This window comes from Myotis brandtii, unplaced genomic scaffold (assembly GCF_000412655.1).
Source record: "Myotis brandtii unplaced genomic scaffold, ASM41265v1 scaffold440, whole genome shotgun sequence".
Taxonomy (NCBI): Eukaryota; Metazoa; Chordata; class Mammalia; order Chiroptera; family Vespertilionidae; genus Myotis; species Myotis brandtii.
The window spans coordinates 3,735,979-3,755,387 of record NW_005366834.1 but is presented as its reverse complement, the minus strand read 5'-3'; the positions used below and the strand labels follow the sequence as shown (position 1 = coordinate 3,755,387).

Sequence of the window (19,409 nt, the reverse complement as noted above, 5' to 3'; positions counted from 1 at the left end):
GGAGTATCTTATGCATGGAACTCCATTCTCACTTAACTGTTTTCATATGAAATCTAGAAATTCAGGTTTAAATACATAAAATAAACACTCATAAATACTCATTATTTTTGACAATGAACATGATATTATAAAAGAGTTCCAGAGATAGATGGTCATAACAGTTGCACAACAATGTCAATGTGCTTAATGCCATTGAATTGTACACTTAAAATGGCTAAGATGGTAATTTTATTATGTATATTTTGCCACAATAAAATTTTTAAAGTTCAGAGAAATGAAAAATTAAGTTTAGATAAATTATATCATAATGTTCTCCCAAGTTGGGGCTCAGATAATTTAGGAAAATACAATATATCACCACATGATACATATAGTAGCAGTATCTAGTTACCCATGTCAGACTAGTTTTTGAAATCATTTAGGGAAAAGTTTAAATAATTTAAAATAATCTTAAATATAATTTAAGACATAGGGTAAGTAATTCATAGTAATGTTTGTTTTCTTCAATTAAATAATTCTATAATCAATTACATGGAGATATTTAACATCTTGATTTCTTACACTAGGTAAAATATTACAATGTCTCTTGCTTGATGTTTTATAAATTGTGAATGTTTTTCTAATTAAATGTTAAGTGTAAAAATGTATGTCATATAGCATAACATGTTAATATAATACATATATAATAGGCTATAAAATTAACAATGTCAATGTTATTTAATATTTTATAGATTTATCTCTATTTGTGAGTTTTAAAAATATTTAATGGTATTTTAAGGCATATAAATGAATATTTGAACACTAATTCAGAAAAAAAAATTTCAGTTAATTCAAATAATGTTTGTCACACAACAGTGTCAATAAAGAAATCTTTAAATATTTTTTCTTATTTTAAATGAAAAATAAATGGTTATATTTATCTCTTCATAAATCTTAGGCACCAGAAGTTTTGATGAGACTCTTTCTTTAAAAATTGTTTTTAACTGCATCTACACTCAAATGTGGAAACTTTTAAGATAATAGTTTCTCATGCATTTTATTTAATAACAGCAAAAGGAATCATAAAAGAAAGCTATATGGCTGGAACAAATGGAGACTATTTCTGAGAAATTGCAATTATGCTTGATTTTTTATTTACTCTTATTAACCACAAGGTGATAAATTTGACAAGAAGTCTTCTTAATGGTTTCTGTGCATGAAAACTAGTTATCATTTTATTAATGAAGCGTTTCATCATCCACTCTTTTCCTGTCTAGTGGTCTGAGGTACTGTTAGTATCAAGACTTCTGTCTCCAGTGAAAATCAATGCTTCAAAAAATCTATTCCATAGTTTATGCCAGAATTGTTTCATCTTCAGTTCTAAATAATAATCATTTTGTAAAAAATACAAATACACAATTATAAACCATATTATGAATATACTACTTTTCTATGATATAATATTTTCTAAAGACATTAGAATTTATTCGAGGTTGGTAATTAACAAGTAAAATCAAGGGAATGTAAGTGTTTTGACTCATATAACTGTATCTGTCTAATATTAATTTGACTTTAACAATTATATTTTTACCCATGCTTTCTTCTTAAGTTCATCTTTGTATGATTTTATCTTACATTTTCTTAAAGATAGATATTGGCTCCATCCATAGTCATGTCACCAATATCAAGTCCTTCATCTTTCTGCTCCCACATTTAATCTGAGTACATAAACTCACCTAGTTTATAGAGTTAATCACTGCAAGCCAGTAACTGTCCTCTAATACCTCACCAATCTCTCACCTCTTTTCTCGTTCCTTCATCCCCTCTGTCTCTGAGAAGTGCTTCTTGGAGTTTGAAAAGATCTAAGACACATGTATTGTTCATACTTCTATTCCTATTAGATTACCCATTATGGTACATTTAGAAAAGATAGGTAATTATGTAAGAAAAAATAACCCATCATGCTTCCACCTGATAAAAGGATGTTTAATATTTTAGATAACTTCCCTTCAATATTTGTTGATATATCTCTCCTATCCAGCATGTAAAACAGTTTCTCTCAAAGCATGGGGACCTCATTTTATTTAAAAACAAATACAAAATATTTCTGTCTACCCTCCTGCCCTTTCTAGACTTCCCATAGATTCTTATATATTTGTTTTTGAAAACAATTTAAATGGCTTGACTTAAAAATGAGACTGGTTTTAAAAATAGACTAGTTTGGTATTTCCAGTTTGCCAACCCTATCTTTTCCCTACTAGAAGCATAAAACTTTTTAAAAAAATATATTTTATTGATTTTTTACAGAGAGGAAGGGAGAGGGATAGATAGTTAGAAACATCGATGAGAGAGAAACATCGATCAGCTGCCTCCTGCACGCCCCCTTCTGGGAATGTGCCTGCAGCCAAGGTACATGCCCTTGACCGGAATCAAACCTGGGACCCTTGAGTCCGCAGGCTGACGCTTTATCCACTGAGCCAAACCGGTTAGGGCCATAAAACTTTATTAATCCAAGTCCATCATTCATAACCTCTGATGAAAATAGCAATAAAAGCTCCATGATCTTACCATATGTCAACACGGCCCAAACTGAACATGATTAAACCCAACCAAGAAAACCTGAAATAAAGGCCTGTTTTAGCCAGGATAATAAAAAAATAAATTAAAAAAAGCAAGGACTTTTGAAAATGTAAAGTAAATCATACAGAGAATTCTAACTAGCAAATGTGGAGTTGACACACATATGTAAGAAAGATTTATATTTACACAAAGATTTATATTCAATCCAAAGGAAATAGTTCTGCAGCAGTGAGGTAAGACCCTATTTTCCTTTGCTTAATTGCAGTGCATGCAAGCTTTATGGTAGTGTTAGAATAGGCAACTTCCCATGCCAAGATTTAATTAAAGTTTAAATATTTGAAGGCATGGTGGTAATGTTATTTCTAATAAAAAATTTACCTGTCTTGGGATCAATAGAGAAATAAGGTTGTCCCTGAAGAATGCTATAAACGACTCGAGCACTGTTTCCATAGGTTGGGTCATCTGCATCCGTGGCCTTGACCTGGAGCACATATGCACCTGGAAAATAAGAAGATATGACTGTAGCATCTTTATTTGACTGAGATCAAGGCCATGTACGTTATCTGCTGGGCTTCTTTTTGGGGGAATTTGGCATTACTCTGTGAGCATATGATGTCACTGAGAATAATTTAGCCATTATAACCAAAATGTTAGGCAGTGATATAGTCTGTGCAAATGATGCATGCTTTAAATATCAATTTTAAAAGCTGTGTCCATTTCCAGTAGGTAGATCATTGAACTAAAAGTCATAACGATAATTTTATTGATTTGTACCGCATAGAGAACATGCCACTGCTTACATGATCTCTTCTGCTACTACAGATGCTTTAATTTCATGATTAGGACATCAATAGAAAAGCTAAAAGGTTTAAAGACTTATTGAACTTTCAAGGGTGTAAGTAATTTGCAGTTGCAATTTAAAAATCAACAATTACATGCCAGCATTAGGAAACCTTTAATTAGGATAATATTTGAGAAATTGAGGAACACAAAATAATTGCAAACATAACTGAGAGAGCACCTCTATGTCTCTAGACTGCATTAACCCAAAGCCTCATTGACATAGAACATTAAAGACAGTCCTAATTATCTGTAGCATTTCTCATTTTTTTTTGACACTTGGTCATATTACTTACGTACTAAGAGAAATTGAAGGGAATTTTTTTTAGTCTTCTATATTCATAGTCATACTTGAGTCTTTACAAACTTTTTTTGACTTTTTATTAGGTATAGTTGTATACAAACTTATATTGGTTATTTCAGTTTCGAGTGCACAGAATAGTTGTTTGGGATTTTTATACCTTACAGTGTGATCATTCCATTAAATCTAGTAATGATGTGTCACCTTGTAAACTTATCACAATATTATCCATCCCTTCCCTTCTGGTAACCATACCTTTGGTCTCTGCCTCTTACAACTTTTTAAGTGAGTACCTCTTCTTACTGTCCTGTTCAATGCCACTATTCTGACTTGAAATAAAGTAAAAGAAAAAATATCAAACTAGAAATAAATAAATTAATATGTTGCTAACGAAGGAAGGAAATCTCTACTGAGCATAAAGGAGTAATATGTGCACCCCGAGTTATACAACCAGCAGCACCCCTTTTACCTCTTGTAGGAGTCAAAAGTAACTGCTCAGTTTTGGGAATATAAAATTGCTACTTTCCTTTCAGTTACTCAGGCTTTTTTTTTAAGAAATATTTTGAAACAATGTCCAAATTTTACAGTCAAAGTATTGAAGTGCAGTGATGTTAAAGTAGGCATTAATTCATTGATTCATTCATTTCTTCTTTCAATAAACAAGTGTGCAGTGGTGCACACCATGGTACTACTCCGAACATACAATAAAATATATGTTACGTAATTACTTACTCTGTCAAATGCCATGTCCAGCATGACAGTTTTAGATTCTACTCTTTTTTTTTTGGGGGGGGGGCGGGCATCTTGGGTAGTAAATCAACAAACTTGCTAGAAATACATGGAAAATATAAGTGGATTAAAGTGCATAGATGGCCTGTTTGAAATCTTTTATTAATTTCCCTGATGAATATAAATATTCTATTTTTTTTGCTTTTCTTTTAAAAAATTTTTACTTTTATTGTTGAAAGTATTACATATGTCCTCCTTTTCCCCCCTTTGACCTCTCCTAGTCCACACCCCCCCCCAGGCTTATACATACAAGCATACAGGTTCTTTGGTTAATCTATTCCAACCCACCCACCCCCGCCTTTCCTCTGAGATTCAACAGTCTGTTCCATGCTTCTATGTCTCTGGATCTATTTTGATATTCTATTAGTTGAATACATCATTTGCCTTTTCTCATCCCTGCAACTATCTCAGCTGGCTTGCATCCCCACTTAAAATTGCAAGGCTGAAAAGCATCCCTAACTTGCTTTTTCCTTTTTTCCTCCACCTCTTTTTACATAAGGGCATTGGAGTCATTGTCCCATAGCACAAAATCAATCATGGTACTCTCCTTCATTAAAAATCTAATGGGTTTCTCTTCCTATTAAAAGGAAAATAATCTAAACCCATTGACATGCTATGGATAGCATGGCATGAATGGGTTTCAATATCCCTCCCAGAGTATTTTCCAACTGTGCTGCCAGGGACCTCGTGCAGGGACCACACAGACTTATTGACTGTTTATTTGAAGCTCTTTCATTCCTCTGTGCTCTTGCTCCAGTGACCCTGTTACCTGGAGGACATTCACCTCCACCATCTGGAGAAATCCTACTCACCCTTGATATCCCAGCTCCACTGTCTTTTCTAGGAATCCTAGTTTTTCTGCAAGAAGTAGCGATATTTTCTCCACCCTCTGTACTCTCGTGAACTGTAAAACCATTTACATCAACAGTCCTTCCACATTCACTCTTTGTACATGTGGTGCCTGTCATGAAGTGAGCCCCAAATAAATGTTTATCGGTTTGATACTTATAGTGCTCATATATTCACACAAAGGACACAAATACTGTACCCACAACACTCTAAACAGGCGATCCAGCAGCTAGTTATGGCGTTTACAGGATTTTAAAACACTAAATTGGGAGTTTAACTTGTCTTGAATTTTCAAATGTATCGATGTTCTCACTTCAGAAAGCAGAACCAAAAATGAGTGACAATGCATTAAAAACCCCCGTAAGTAAGACATAGCCACAATATGCAATGTAAACCCAGGGGATTTAATATAAATATCTCTGTGAATAACATTAACCCTTCACACCGATGAATAAACAGGAAAAGAGAGAGGAATTTCACATGGCATATCATTTCCTTTTTGCTTTTACTTTATGTATACATTGCATTATAAACAAGAAATAATACACTTAGAGTTAGATAGAGAATCATAAATAGGTAGAAATTGCTTCTGAAACAGAATTTGAAAATATATGTACATATTATTACATAAAAAAGGCATCAACAGCAGAGAAATGTAAAGCATAAAGGTTTTTAGAGCCAAGCTAGAGAGAGTGTATGTGTGTGTGTGTGTGTGTGTGTGTGTGTGTGAGTGTGTGTGTGTGTGTGTGTGTGTGTGTGTGTACATTTATGAGATTCCACAAAGATATTGGAGTCCTGCTAAAGCAGAATTAAATTATAAAGTAAAACTAAGCATAGATGCACAGGAGGTGAGTTTAGTATTTAAAGTAACTGGGTCCTTTAATCCACTTCACATTAGATTTCACCGCACTGCCCACTTGGCTTTTCCTTCTGAGGATTCTCTTACTGCATTTGCCCCTGAAAGTTGTAAATGATGCCTCTGACTTCTTTGTCTCCCATAAGGGCTGCATATAAGGCATCCACAAGGACGGAAAACACCAATTCCTGAGCCCCCATTAGAAAGTCTAATTTAATTGTTCGGGGTGTGCCAAGTATCAGAACTTTTTACAGCCTTGGCAGATAAGCCTAATGAGTACCCAGGCCTGAGAAGCTCAGCCCGATATAATTTCTCTAGAAACTTTCCTCAACAGAAGAGGTTGCATTGCTTGCCATTGTGAAAGCCATCTTTGCTTCTGGAACCCTAGGTTTGAACCCTAGGTTTGCTTCTGGTGCCTAGGTTTGAATCCTACATCAACTACTAGCTAAGTGTGTGACCTCAAGCTAATTAGTTAACCTCTGTTTTAGATTCCCCATATAAAAAACAGTGAAAAAAATAGTATCCATTTCAGCAGTATTAAATGAGTTAATATTTTTAAGGAAATTATGCGTTTTCCATATAGTATGTGCTATTAAAGTGTATGTAAATAAAATAATTACATACGAACTCACTTTCTCTTCTCCTGCACCACACATAGGGTGACAACTCCCAAATGTGTAACACTAGCATGATTCCTATACTCAAGTCCCACCCCTCGATGTTCTTATACTGATCTAGACTTTATCTTCCGTATCTTAGAAAATGCAATTTTGAGAATACTTATTTAAAATGTATCAAAATGCAAATGAGACTAGGATGGTTGGATCACTTCCTTAGCAACTCAAGAAAGAAGAGTTTGTATACTTGGTTTTTTTTTTATTTCTTTATTGATTAAGGTATTTCATATGTGTCCTTATCCCCCCATTATCCCCCCAACCCCCCCACTCATGCCCTCAACCCCTGTTGTCTGTGTCCATTAGTTAGGCTTATATGCATGCATACAAGTCCTTTGGTGTATACTTGTTAAATCTGTCTGAAATAACCAGAACTTTTAATGATTAGAAAGGACTTATGTCATAACAATCTCCTAGAGTAGAAGTAATGTCCCCTTCAAATGTACTTCTAGGATCAGAGCAGGAAACTTGGTTTCTCTCCGAACCCAATTCCGACCCCGCTCAGCCTGGCCTCACAGGGTCCCCCAGCAACCCTAATGCCGTGACAACAACTTATGATTTGTTATTCAGCCCAAGAACCCAAAAGCACTCTAAGGTTATAAAATCCCATCCTCGCTGTGTCCTAAAAATTTTAAACTATACATATTTATACCTTGTGAGTCAACTGTACTTTGATGGATAAGTGAATCCATTTTTATGAGCTTTTTATCTCTCCTTTGTGTGCCAAGAATTCTATACCAGGAACATCAGTACAAATGCTAATGTCTGTTCTCAGTGACACCTACTGAATTCCGATTTCCAGTGATGGTGCAAGTTGCCTCCTTTGTGCCTAGTGTCATTTGAAAATTATTTTCACAGGAAATTCCATAAAATTCATGATGAAAGATACTGGTTTGGAATTCATTCACTCAGTGGCTCTAAGCTATAACTCAGTAAACTTTGCTTTTTTTTTTCTGTGCAGCATTGTATTCTTGAAGGATAAATAAAGACCGTCTGATTCAAATGCCTCTAAGCAAGGTGTTAAGGATGGTTAATGTGATTAATTAGCTTATCTAATACACACCATACATGCCTAAACTTAATTGTTTTTATTTGATTCGATGATTCTGCCATGTTAAGGGTAAAAAAGATCTTTCTACCTATTAATCAACCCAAGAATCCATGCATCCATTCATTCATTCATTCATCTATCCCATGTACCCATCATCTCTCTCTCACTCTATTTCCATTATCTATCTGTCTATCTAGTTTTAATGGAGGGAAAAATACAAATTGAGTGTATTTGTGTGTGTGTGTGTGTGTGTGTGTGTGTGTGTGTGTGTGAAAACCAGAAGTCAGAAGTACTGAATCATAGAACCAGCTCTGTAATGAAATATATGATCTTTTGCAAGTTATTTTAATTCTGTAAAGATAATGTGATTTCAGTGGATGGTGTAGTGATTGACCCAAATTAATCCCACCTGAGGTTAAAAAGTGTTTATATACCTATTCATATATCACTATGTCCCTCACACTTCCTTACATGTTAGATGAAGCTTAACTCTTTTGCAGGTGTTTGGCTGAAGTCTATGCTAACAAACACAGACTTTTTTCTGGTTAATAATGGTTGATTAGGGAGTGTAAATATAACCCATTCCCAGTTAATAAAAGCAGAGATGTTTGCTGAGACTTTCTAAGAAATGCCCTCTTTCTCTTTTTCCCTGGACACAGGTATGCAAATGTGTGAAACTTCATTACCTACTGCAACACCTTAGGGGGAAAGTGGCTAGAGACAGTCACACACGAGAGGCACAAACTTGGGAATCCCAGGAAAAATAAATGGGAACTCTTGATCAAACCCTAATGAAGCTTAACCCCCAAGCGTTTTGATGATATGAGACCATAAATTCCTTTTTGTGTGAAATTTTATACTTTGATTTAAATTGGCATTTCTGTAACTTTAAATTAACAACATGTTGGTAATTCACTTAAACCCTCTAACCTTCTGTTATTTCTAATCCAAAATGAGAGTATAAATGGTCAGGATCTCATGAAACCCATTTGTGAGTTAATGCATATAAATTGCTTAGTATAATAACTGGCACATAGGGAGCCCGTGTGAAATGGCTGTTAAAATTCTTCATCTTTACAAAAAGGGGTAAGATTTCATTGGTTTCCTTCTAATTGCAGTAAATATGTTGTACAAATTGAAACAATACCCAATCTTAACTATTTCCAAAATAACTTTGTCATTATTGCAGATTAATCATTTGGTTACAGGATTTTGAACATTATCACTGCTCTGTCCAAATTCCTCAGTGCTGTGCCATGAATCACTGCATTCAGTCTGAACTCTTTCAAGACTGTTCACAGTCTGATTGATATCCATCAGCATTTTTTTCATTTTAAAATTTAACTCTTCAGCTTCTTCAGACCTCCTCTTCAGGGAAATTTGTTGTATCCACTGTCCAACAAACATGAGAACTTGGACAATGGATTTTTGGTGAACTCTGAGCTTCTCATCTAAGAATTGGAAACATACTATATCTAAATTCCACAAAAGGTTTGCAAAGTATAAACTAAGTACATAAACCACCTGCTTCTGGTGGCTGCATCTCAATCTCTTCCCATAACCCAGTCTACCCTTCGGAGGACTAGAGACAAGCCCATTCACTGTTACACTTTCACAGAATATTTCCATCAGCCTCTTCCTTTGGTTGAAATCTTGCTTTCCCCCATCCTAGTACTTCCTGTTAGCATAGGCCCACAACTGTCTTCCTCCAACTTCCCATTCCTGCTTCTGTTTCTCTGATCTTTCCTGTTTGTCTTCTCTGGGGGCATTTAATTGGTCAAAATAAAGCTTCTTCTCAGCTCTCCCCTTTTTTTCAGTGATCACCATTTCTTAGTGACCTTTAAAGACCCCTTTTCACACACCTCAACTTTTGTCTCTCACTCTATATGCCTAACTCTACAACCTCACTCATATGCTCCCTTAGGCATTAGGGTCTAGATCATCAGCTATATTTCCCAATAGTTTAACTCACTAAACTACTAGTCAACTAGAACAAGGTACACTCAATTTCTTAGTTACATTCTAAACTTTTTTTAATCACTTAGGGTTTACACCTAGTCCCATCTCTATTGAATATACATTGATAAATTACGTTTGTCCTCTTCATCCCATCACTATTTTTCTTTAAAATTTTACTACTTCCACCTGAATTTTAGAGTTATAATATTTAATAATCCCCTGGTTGCCTGTCATAATCAACAACCATCCACCCTGTATACGTTTAGCCACATTTGTCTTTCAAAAATGCAAGCGCTCTCTTTAATGCTTTCTTTGTGAATCTGTCCCTACCTACATATCCAGGTTCACCTATTGCCACACTTTTTGTCTACTACTTTCTTTTGCCTCAATAGAGTATTACTTCCCTAAGACACCGTGTTCATTCCTATCCTGCTCTTTGTATGTTCTGTTATGGATATCAGAAATATATCCAAAGTGAACTGCAGCCCAAATTAAAGACTGGCCTCAGTAGATTCTCTTCCCAACGTCATTTCCATATGTTCAAAGAGCATCTTGTTTCACATCTCGCGTGTTTCCACCGGGCAGCAAGCACAGCACACAGAAAAAAGACTGCTGACAGTTCTTTTTTGGAAACCCTGTACCCACTATGGAGCTTGGTATACAAAAGTACTTAACACATGTCTCTTGAATAAGTACATTTATAAAAAATAATGAGTTTAGCTTAAATATTTTTTTGATTAACCAATGTTAAAGGTTTATAATGAAGCTTTACGATATATTTTGGCTCAGGCAAAAAGCTCAACATCCCATCCTGTCAACAGTATGACAGTGATGCTGCTTTGCTGTCTGTTACAGAAATCAAAGGAGCAGCTTCAAATCCTTGAGAACACTTAGTGCCAGTGGCAAAGAGTACAATAAATCAATTACTAGCATATTGGCAACCCTGACACATCAAGCCCTGTGAAGTCTACAGAAGAGTGTACAACTCTACTCTCAGTTCCAAGGAAGGAGACAAACTTTTGTAAAATCAAGGGCTATCTTGAGGTCATATCTCTGGAAAATTTATTATAAGACAGCCTAGAACTTTTTTATAGCAGTTCACTGGAATGAAGTGGCATTGATTATTGATTCATTCATAAATTCAGAGACATGATTATGCCACTTGATGCCACAATATTTGCAAAAGTGCTCACAGATCCACATGTATAATGATAGAAAGCACATACAACTAAGATTTAATAATAACTGTAGCCATTATTGTTGAATAATCTTAGCCAATAGAGAATGTGTGTTGTTTGTGTTTCAGGACTGTGACTTAATATTAAGGGTTTGTTCCTTTTATGTTGCTGTGGTTAAATGCTGTAGTGATTGAGACTGAGGTTTGGTTTTAATAATTGTTACACACAAAAAAGGACTTGGAAATCTACTTGTTTTGCCAGATTCATTGTAACCCAATTTATCAGGGCAGAACTGTGTTGTAGCAAACAAAATTCAATTACTAGATTTCATATGCCTTCTAATCCAAATTCTCCCAATTGATTAACTAATGATATAATAGTTAAGCAGCATAATCTGATTTTAGTTTTTCATCTCTAAAATGGGCATTTTGAATACAAACTTTAGGTCCCACTATATGAAAATATTTTTTGATTATAGACAAAGGCCCTGATTAGTGTGATAATTGATGAAATTAAACATTGATGCAATTTTCAACTTTATTTCACTTTACATAAGTTTCTATCAAATGTTTACTTTATATGTTTCTATCTTGATTTTAATTTAAAAAATGATGACTCTTATGGTGAAGTACATTTTCACTTATAAAAATACTTTAGCCCTGACCGGTTTGGCTCAGTGGATAGAGCGTTGGCCTGTGGACTGAAGGGTCTCGGGTTCGATTCTGGCCAAGGGCATGTACCTTGGTTGCGGGCACATCCCCAGTCGGGGGTATGCAAGAGGCAGCTGATCGATGTTTCTCTCTCATCGATGTTTCTAGCTCTCTATCCCTCTCCCTTCCTCTCTGTAAAAAAATCAATAAAATATATTTTAAAAAAATACTTTAAAAGTTATTTTCTGTGTATGTGGTCAGAAGTTATTTGTTTGGGGAGCCTTGTAATCATTGCATCAAGGGCTATGAACATGTTACAGGTTTGGCAAGAGTTTAATTGTCTTTGCCCATGAAGCAAGGAGCCAGAACTGTGGCTATCAGATCCATGACTCAATTACCTCTGGTCATGTATTGTGATATGATAACATCAGTATTTTATTAATATCAATATTTATGTGACCAAATGTGATATGAAAGGAATAGAAAGTTCCTGGGTAGGATTTTCATACATGTGTACTGATTTAATTGAATAATTTTATTTTTTATTTTTCTAAACTTGACAATATCTGTGACTTTCCATTTATATTTCTATTGTGCTCTATCTTTATCTCCCCACTTAGAATTTCTTCCTGATAATAATGCTTTGAATCTCCTTCATTTCCCCATTATTTTACCCCTTTCTGAGTGCAAATTATAGACACTATTTAGTATGATGGATAAAATATTTCAACATGACATTTATAATTATTTAATATAGACAGAAAAATAAATGCATAACCAAAATAAAAAAATAAAATAAATTTACTATTATGAATAAGTAGCTGAAGGAAAAATTCATTCCATTGTGATAGACCAGTTAATGTTTCTCTACCAGTAAATGTGTATCTTATTTAGAATATGAGCAATGCCTTTTTTTTTTTTAAATTCTCACCAGAGGATATTTTCCCAGTGATTTTCAGAGAGAGTGGAAGAGAGAGGGAAAGAGAGAGGAATATTGATGTGAGAGAAACACATCAATTGGTTGCCTCCTGCATGTGCCCCGACCAGGGCCCAGGCCAGGGAGGAGCCTGAAACCTAGGTACCTGCCCTTGACCAGAATCGAACCTGGAACCCTTTGCTCCCCAGGCCAATGCTCTGTCCACCGAGTCAAACTGGCTAGGGCAGCAATGCCTATTAATAATAAATGTAACTAAATTTAAATCATTCTATTCATAAAAATTCTAAACTGCTTTTTGAAAATTTAACAATACAGAATGATAAGCATCCAGTTTTTAAATATTATTGGGTGACATACTTTTAATAAATATACAACATTTTCCAAAATAAATAATTATACTATTTTTAAAGCCAATCCATTATTGATGGTGCACTAGTTTATGTTATTAATTACTATAACAAACAAAGATAATGTATATCCTTGCATATACAAACTGATTAATATTAGATAATTAATTTATTTCTAAATAAGCATTACATATTTAAAATAACAAAACATATTTGATTAAATATTTCCGATAGGAAATAAATATATTTAAGATACTACTCTCATATTTTTAATTAGGAAACACAAATATCAACATACTTCATTGTACATAAAGTTTTTATATTTTATTTATTAAAACAGTTTTTCAATAAATGAAAATGAAAAATGATACAAGAATTTTTTTAAAAGTGGAATTGGATCATTGAAAGTACTTGTGGTCTTAATTTCTGAACCAAAAAAAGTATAAGGGATATTTTCCTTTTAAATATTTTTATAATATCCCCCCAAAAATAGTGGGGAGAGGGAGATTTGGTCCCTGGCTCACTGCAGAGGAATATTGCAATTCTGATCAGGAGCCCCACCACTCTCAGAACACATTCCTGCCCTGTCACCACGGGTTTTAGAAAAGCTGCAGCTCCTTGCACCTGGAAGAGACACTGCCTTTGTGGGCTTATCTTTTGGAAGAAAAATATTACCCGTAATATGCTCCGAAGCTAGACTTCTGAAGCTGCTTTTACAGAGGTAATGTGAACAAAATATTTTACCTAAAAAAGCTTCTGCTCAGCCTATGCTTCCACATATGTGCAGACTTGATAACACATGTTATCACACAATCACGAAGGCGTATTCTCCTGTCTTTTGCATTCTAGACAGCAAAAAGATGTGCTTTTTTTTTTAATTTCTCACATTCTCTGCTATAGGAAGTAACCATATCCATTAAAGCAATACCAGTGTTTCTCAGTACATGTGATGGAGAACTGCTGCCTTTGCCTAAACTCCTTTTTGTGCAAATATCAGAGGCCAGAGCTGCCTTTCTTAGCATATCAGTTACTCCACACTGGCCAGGTTTGACTTTTATTGCCTATGGAATGAGGTGAAGTATCGGAGGCAGTCTAAGATACCAACCATTATAATACAAGCTCCATTTGACCAACAAAATATAAATTTCAAAGCTTCATTCAATGTTTCAGGAAATAGGAGAAGGAAATTTAAGTAACTGACACCTAAATGAATTAATTCCAGTAATAATGTTGCATTTTTCCCTTTGCCAAATTATAGTAAACTCTCATATTTGTTTATGTACTTGTGTGTATGTGTGTATTATGTGTATTTTTTAATATTTCAAGAGCTAAACAACTAGTTTATTTTACTTAATTGTAATATTTGTTTCCCTCACTCATCTCCCCATCCCAGGTACATCATCGAGCACTGCAACCACCACAAATATTTAATGAATGGTTGCTTAAAATAACTGAATACTGTGTGTTTTTCTTTTATGAATGGAAGTCCTAAATAGATGTATAAAGTCAATTATGTGGTGTAATAGTTAATGGAGATAAGAAGAGTAAAGAAAACTGCAGTCTTTCAGATAATTATTTGATTAAGAAATAACTTTAATTGGTATGCTTCTCATGTGCTTTTACTATACTAACTTACTTTGGGATTCACACTCAGTGTGGAGGGATAAAAATAGTTACGTGTTTTACATTTGTTCATTTGAATTAGCATGTTAGAAAATATAGACCTGTTCCACACCCATTAAAGCAGAGTTTTAGAGATAGAGTGACTCTACATCTGTAGGTGTTGTAGAAGAGGCGTACATAAAGTAAGAGAATGGCGGTGATTTTATAGTTGAAAAGTCGGATAGCTCAGTAAAGCTCATTTAAAAAAGAAACTGCACCAAATATACAAGGCCATTTTCAAATTTAGTTTATAAAATAAATGTAAGTAGTGCTATTTAGGGGAAAAAGTAAAAAAAAGCAAAAACAAAACAGAACTTAAAGTCATTAAAAATTAGTATAGTTTCATATTAAAGAAACACAACAAAATGAGGAAGCAACTTGAAAATGAAAAAAAAAATCTGAGTTTTGACCGATCTTCATAGAAGGTAGACTAGAATTTCAATAAGTGATAACGTTAAGTTCAAAAACTATGATATGTGTCTATATCTAAAATACTTTCCCTCCAAAATGACTCACCAGCTATATCTTTCATATATCATAATGATAATTCATAGTTCTATATCAAACATGTTTCCATTCATTTTAGGGTAGATAACATCAGATAAAGTAGAACTAAGAGAAGACTAAGAGTTCTGGAAAAATGCATCCTTAGGAATTTGATACTATGTTCCAATTCCCTTTATACATTGAACACAAAGTTAATTTACAAATATGGACGTTTAAGGCCCAGGCCTATTTTTGGGAATTCAACAAGAAATATTAACATTGGGCCCTTCATAGACTCAGGCTTCTTGAGCTAGAAGTTTCTTAAGATAAAATCTCTTTTTAGCACTTTCAATTTTTGAAATGAGGAAAACAGCCAAAGAATGTCATTGAATTACACCCCATGTGCCCTATTGCTATGAGTGTTGGGAGAAGAAACTAAATCTCTTTATTCTTGATCAATGTTTTTTCTCTAATATCTTTATTGCATCAACATTTAAAAAATAATTTATTTATTTATTAATTTCTTAGAGAAAGGAAGGAGGAGAGAGAGAGAGTAATCTGCTGTACCACTTATTTATATATTTATTGGCTTATTCTTGTATGTGCTCTGCCCGGTATTGAATCTGCAGCATTGGCGTAATGGGATGACACTATAATCAACTGAGTTACTCGGCCAGGGCTCCATCAACATTTCTTAAACAGGCAAATTATGAAGGCAGGTGAATAATGTGGCTAGTGAGGCAGACACAATGGCAATTAGTGATGTTTGCCTCCTTTCCTGTTGGTCCTTTTTATAAAATAACACTCCGCAAGCCTCTCCACAGACTACACAATAATTAGTGGTCAATTGTTGGATCAAGTCATCTATATTTGGATGTGGCCAAAGTAGCTAAATTTATCTTATGTAAGACAGTAAAAGTTTTCTTCAAACCAATCAATATCCCATAACTAGTTTCTAATTTTACTTAATTCTTCTTGCTAAATGCACCTTATTAATTATTTGGAAATGGGGAAAGAGTATGTGGCTGGATCGAATCAAAACTTTAAAGGAAGATAGGAGAAAAAGTCAAAAGCAAATAAGTTGATCTTTTAGTTTCCTATCCTTATTCATAGAATAACTGAAAAATACAAAACTACCAAAATATTAAATAACTCTTTATGAGTAAACCTGAAAACAAAAAAATCAACATGAAATTTCTGTTATTTCAAAGGAAATTTCCAGAAAATATGAACAACTGAAATGTTGCTTAATGAGGAAAAAAATACCCTAACACACACACACACACACACACACACACACACACACACACACACACCTGTAAATAAGCCCCATTGGAAGGCATTGTCATTTTCAATGACCCCTCAACTGATGGTCATAGATTTTCTCTGTAAATCTGATGGAGAGACATTTTCACTATCAATCCAGGAGTTGACATTCATTGGTCAGAAATATTGGCTGCATATGACTTTGGACATCTAGAAAGCTTCTGGCATTCTCAAGCTTACATTATCAATCTCTTTTATATTTTGCTAACCAAAAATCTCCCTAGTGATGCCTTATGTTACTGGAGAGAAATGAAGCACAGAATGTCATTATGTTGAATGAAAATTTACTGACAAAGCCGATCTGAAGTTCCTAGGGACAGAATCATGAGCCTATGCTATATGCCTCAAAGTTTCTGAGTTACCCAAAACTAAAGCTGACAGAGAGAATTGTCAGGTATTTTTTTTTCATTGTATTTAAGACAAGTCTGAAACAATCATTGAAACACCAACATATTATGTTAGTTATGAATACATATTCTGCAATAAAAACGTTGTTTATAAAATGTCACCAATATTTCTAGCATAATTTATAAGGTAAAAACTCAGCATTACAAAACACTTATCAGAACATTTAAAAAATAAGTGTAAACATGGCTCACCTAGATTTCATCATTTGCAGTGCATTAGACTATATATCCCATTACTCTGACCCTAATCAAGTAATTCCAAAAGATTGACTCTACCATTATTAAATTATAGAACACAACATCATTAAAATGGTAAAGAAAACTGGATAGGTTATATGCTACTTAATGTTTATAATAGCTTTGATATTTTTATTAAAGTCATCAGAAAATTGACATGTTCTTTCTTAATGACAAGTGTGACCTAATGTATTAAAAGTACTGGTTTAAATATTCAACAACTTCTTAAATCATCAGAATTAATCAAAAGGTTGGTTTATTGTGAGAAGAAATTATAGAAGTAATCCATACTTGTGATATGAAATATATATTAATATTTGAAGAAACAATTTGAAGAAGGAAAAATTAAATTTGGTAAGTGAAAAGGCTACCATACAACTTGACTTTCTCATGGGAACGCAAACAAAAAATATTGGATCTCAGAGATGAGAACAGGAAAAGGCATTTCTGTGGCTTAACCTCACCAGCCTTTCTCCCACTATTTGTCCTGTTTTGCAGGAAAATTTTACTTCTCAGTTCCCACTTCTCTTTCTACCTCTATGATTTAATTTATACTCTTCACCAGGGGGTTCCTCTCTCTTACACTTTTATATTTGCTGTAAATTTATCCTTGAAATCGAAATTTAAGTATCATAACTGATAACCAGAATGGTGAGCTGAGGGTTTTTTCCCAGGGTCGTGTCTGGTGATGCTGAAGAATGAGCTCCGCGGACCTGAAGATTTTAGCAAACTGTGGAAAATTTATTACAGATTCAGACTCCCCACGGGGAGGGGGCGGGCAATAATGGGCTGCCTGTGAAGCCTTTTACTATAGGGGTAAGTATTGGCTACAAGCCTGTTCTATAGCTACCTGTGTCGCCACCTGATTGATTCCCTCATTGTTCTTGCCTAGCAACGGACCTGAACTTTCTCTGTTCCTATGCCTCAGTTCACCTTGTTGCTGCAGGCCCTCCCTCGGTTTCCCATGCCTCCGACTTTGTGTTCAAAAGCATTCTATAATTTCAGCAGGGTTGGTTTCTGTGGTAAGGCTTGCTCAAACTGCCTTGTCTGCTATGTTCCACCTGCCTGTGTTTCCCACTGGAGCCCTGCCCTGTATGCCTGCATCAAGCTAACTCTCTCAAACCCATCATAGATTTATCTGTGACCTTTCTGGCTAGAGTGAATTTCTCCTCCCTTGTACTTCCACAGCACTCTTTACTTACATTAAATTATTTATTGCACACTACCTTGCTTTACAGATCTTAATGTACAGAGTTAGCTTCACTCCTGGCTTGTACATCGCTTAAAGGCAAGGGCAATCTGGTTTATTTTACATCTCTCATGATAACCAGAGAACCTGGCCTAGTGCCACCTGAAAGTAGATACTTGATGCAACGTATTAAAAGCAGGTCCTGAGCGTGGTCAATCCAGACCCTAATTGGGAGGCTGGGTCAAAAGGTAAAGGGTTTAACAAAACAAAACAAGCAAATAAACAAAAAACAGACATAGACAACAATATGGTGATTGCCAGAGGAAAAGGGGGGCTGGGGTGGAAGAGTGCAAAGAGAGGATAAACGGTGGCAGAAATAGACTTTGGGTGGTGAGTGCAGGATGCAGGATGCAGGGTGCTGTTTTTATCAAGTCTGCAAACTCACTTTAAGTCCTACCTATAGGTGTGATTTTCCAACAAATTTGAGTTCCAAAGGAACCAGATGTTTACCTTTAACACCATCTGTTTGCACCTATTACAGGCTTGGCAAATAATATCACAGTCCTTCAGTCATTTATATTCATGATGAGGTTTAATTATTCCCTTAACAATTTTGCTCTATCTGCATATTACTTGCACTGTCATCACTATGACTTGAATATCCTATATAATAATCCTATATAATAAAAGGGTAATATGCAAATTGACCCTAACAGCAGAAAGACTGGGAATGACTGGTCACTATGACACACACTGACCACCAGGGGGCAGACACTCAATGCAGGAGCTGCCCCCTGGTGGTCAGTGCGCTCCCACATGGGGGAGCTCTGCTCAGCCACAAGCCAGGCTGATGGCTGCCAGTACAGCGGTGGTGGTGGGAGCCTCTCCCGCCTCCTCAACAGCGCTAAGGATGTCTGACTGAAGCTTAGGCCTGCTCCCCGCTGGCAAGTGGACATCCTCCGAGGGCTCCGGGGTGCCAAAGGGATGTCTGACTGCCAGCTTAGGCCCAATCCCCCAGGGAGCAGGCCTACGCCAGCAGGTGGACATCGCCCGAGGGGTCCCAGACTGCGAGAGGGCACAGGCTGGGCTGAGGGACCCCCCTGAGTGCACAA

General features: G+C 35.3%; 1 protein-coding gene across 1 annotated transcript in view; it reads right to left on the bottom strand.

The window, feature by feature from the left end:
• The window catches only part of CDH12 (cadherin 12, type 2 (N-cadherin 2)), a 277,650-nt gene that overhangs the window by 60,470 nt on the left and 197,771 nt on the right, over positions 1 to 19,409 (bottom strand). Inside the window, 1 exon segment of the mRNA XM_014546325.1 lies at positions 2,938 to 3,057. Within this exon segment, the coding sequence (XP_014401811.1) occupies positions 2,938 to 3,057 (120 nt within the window).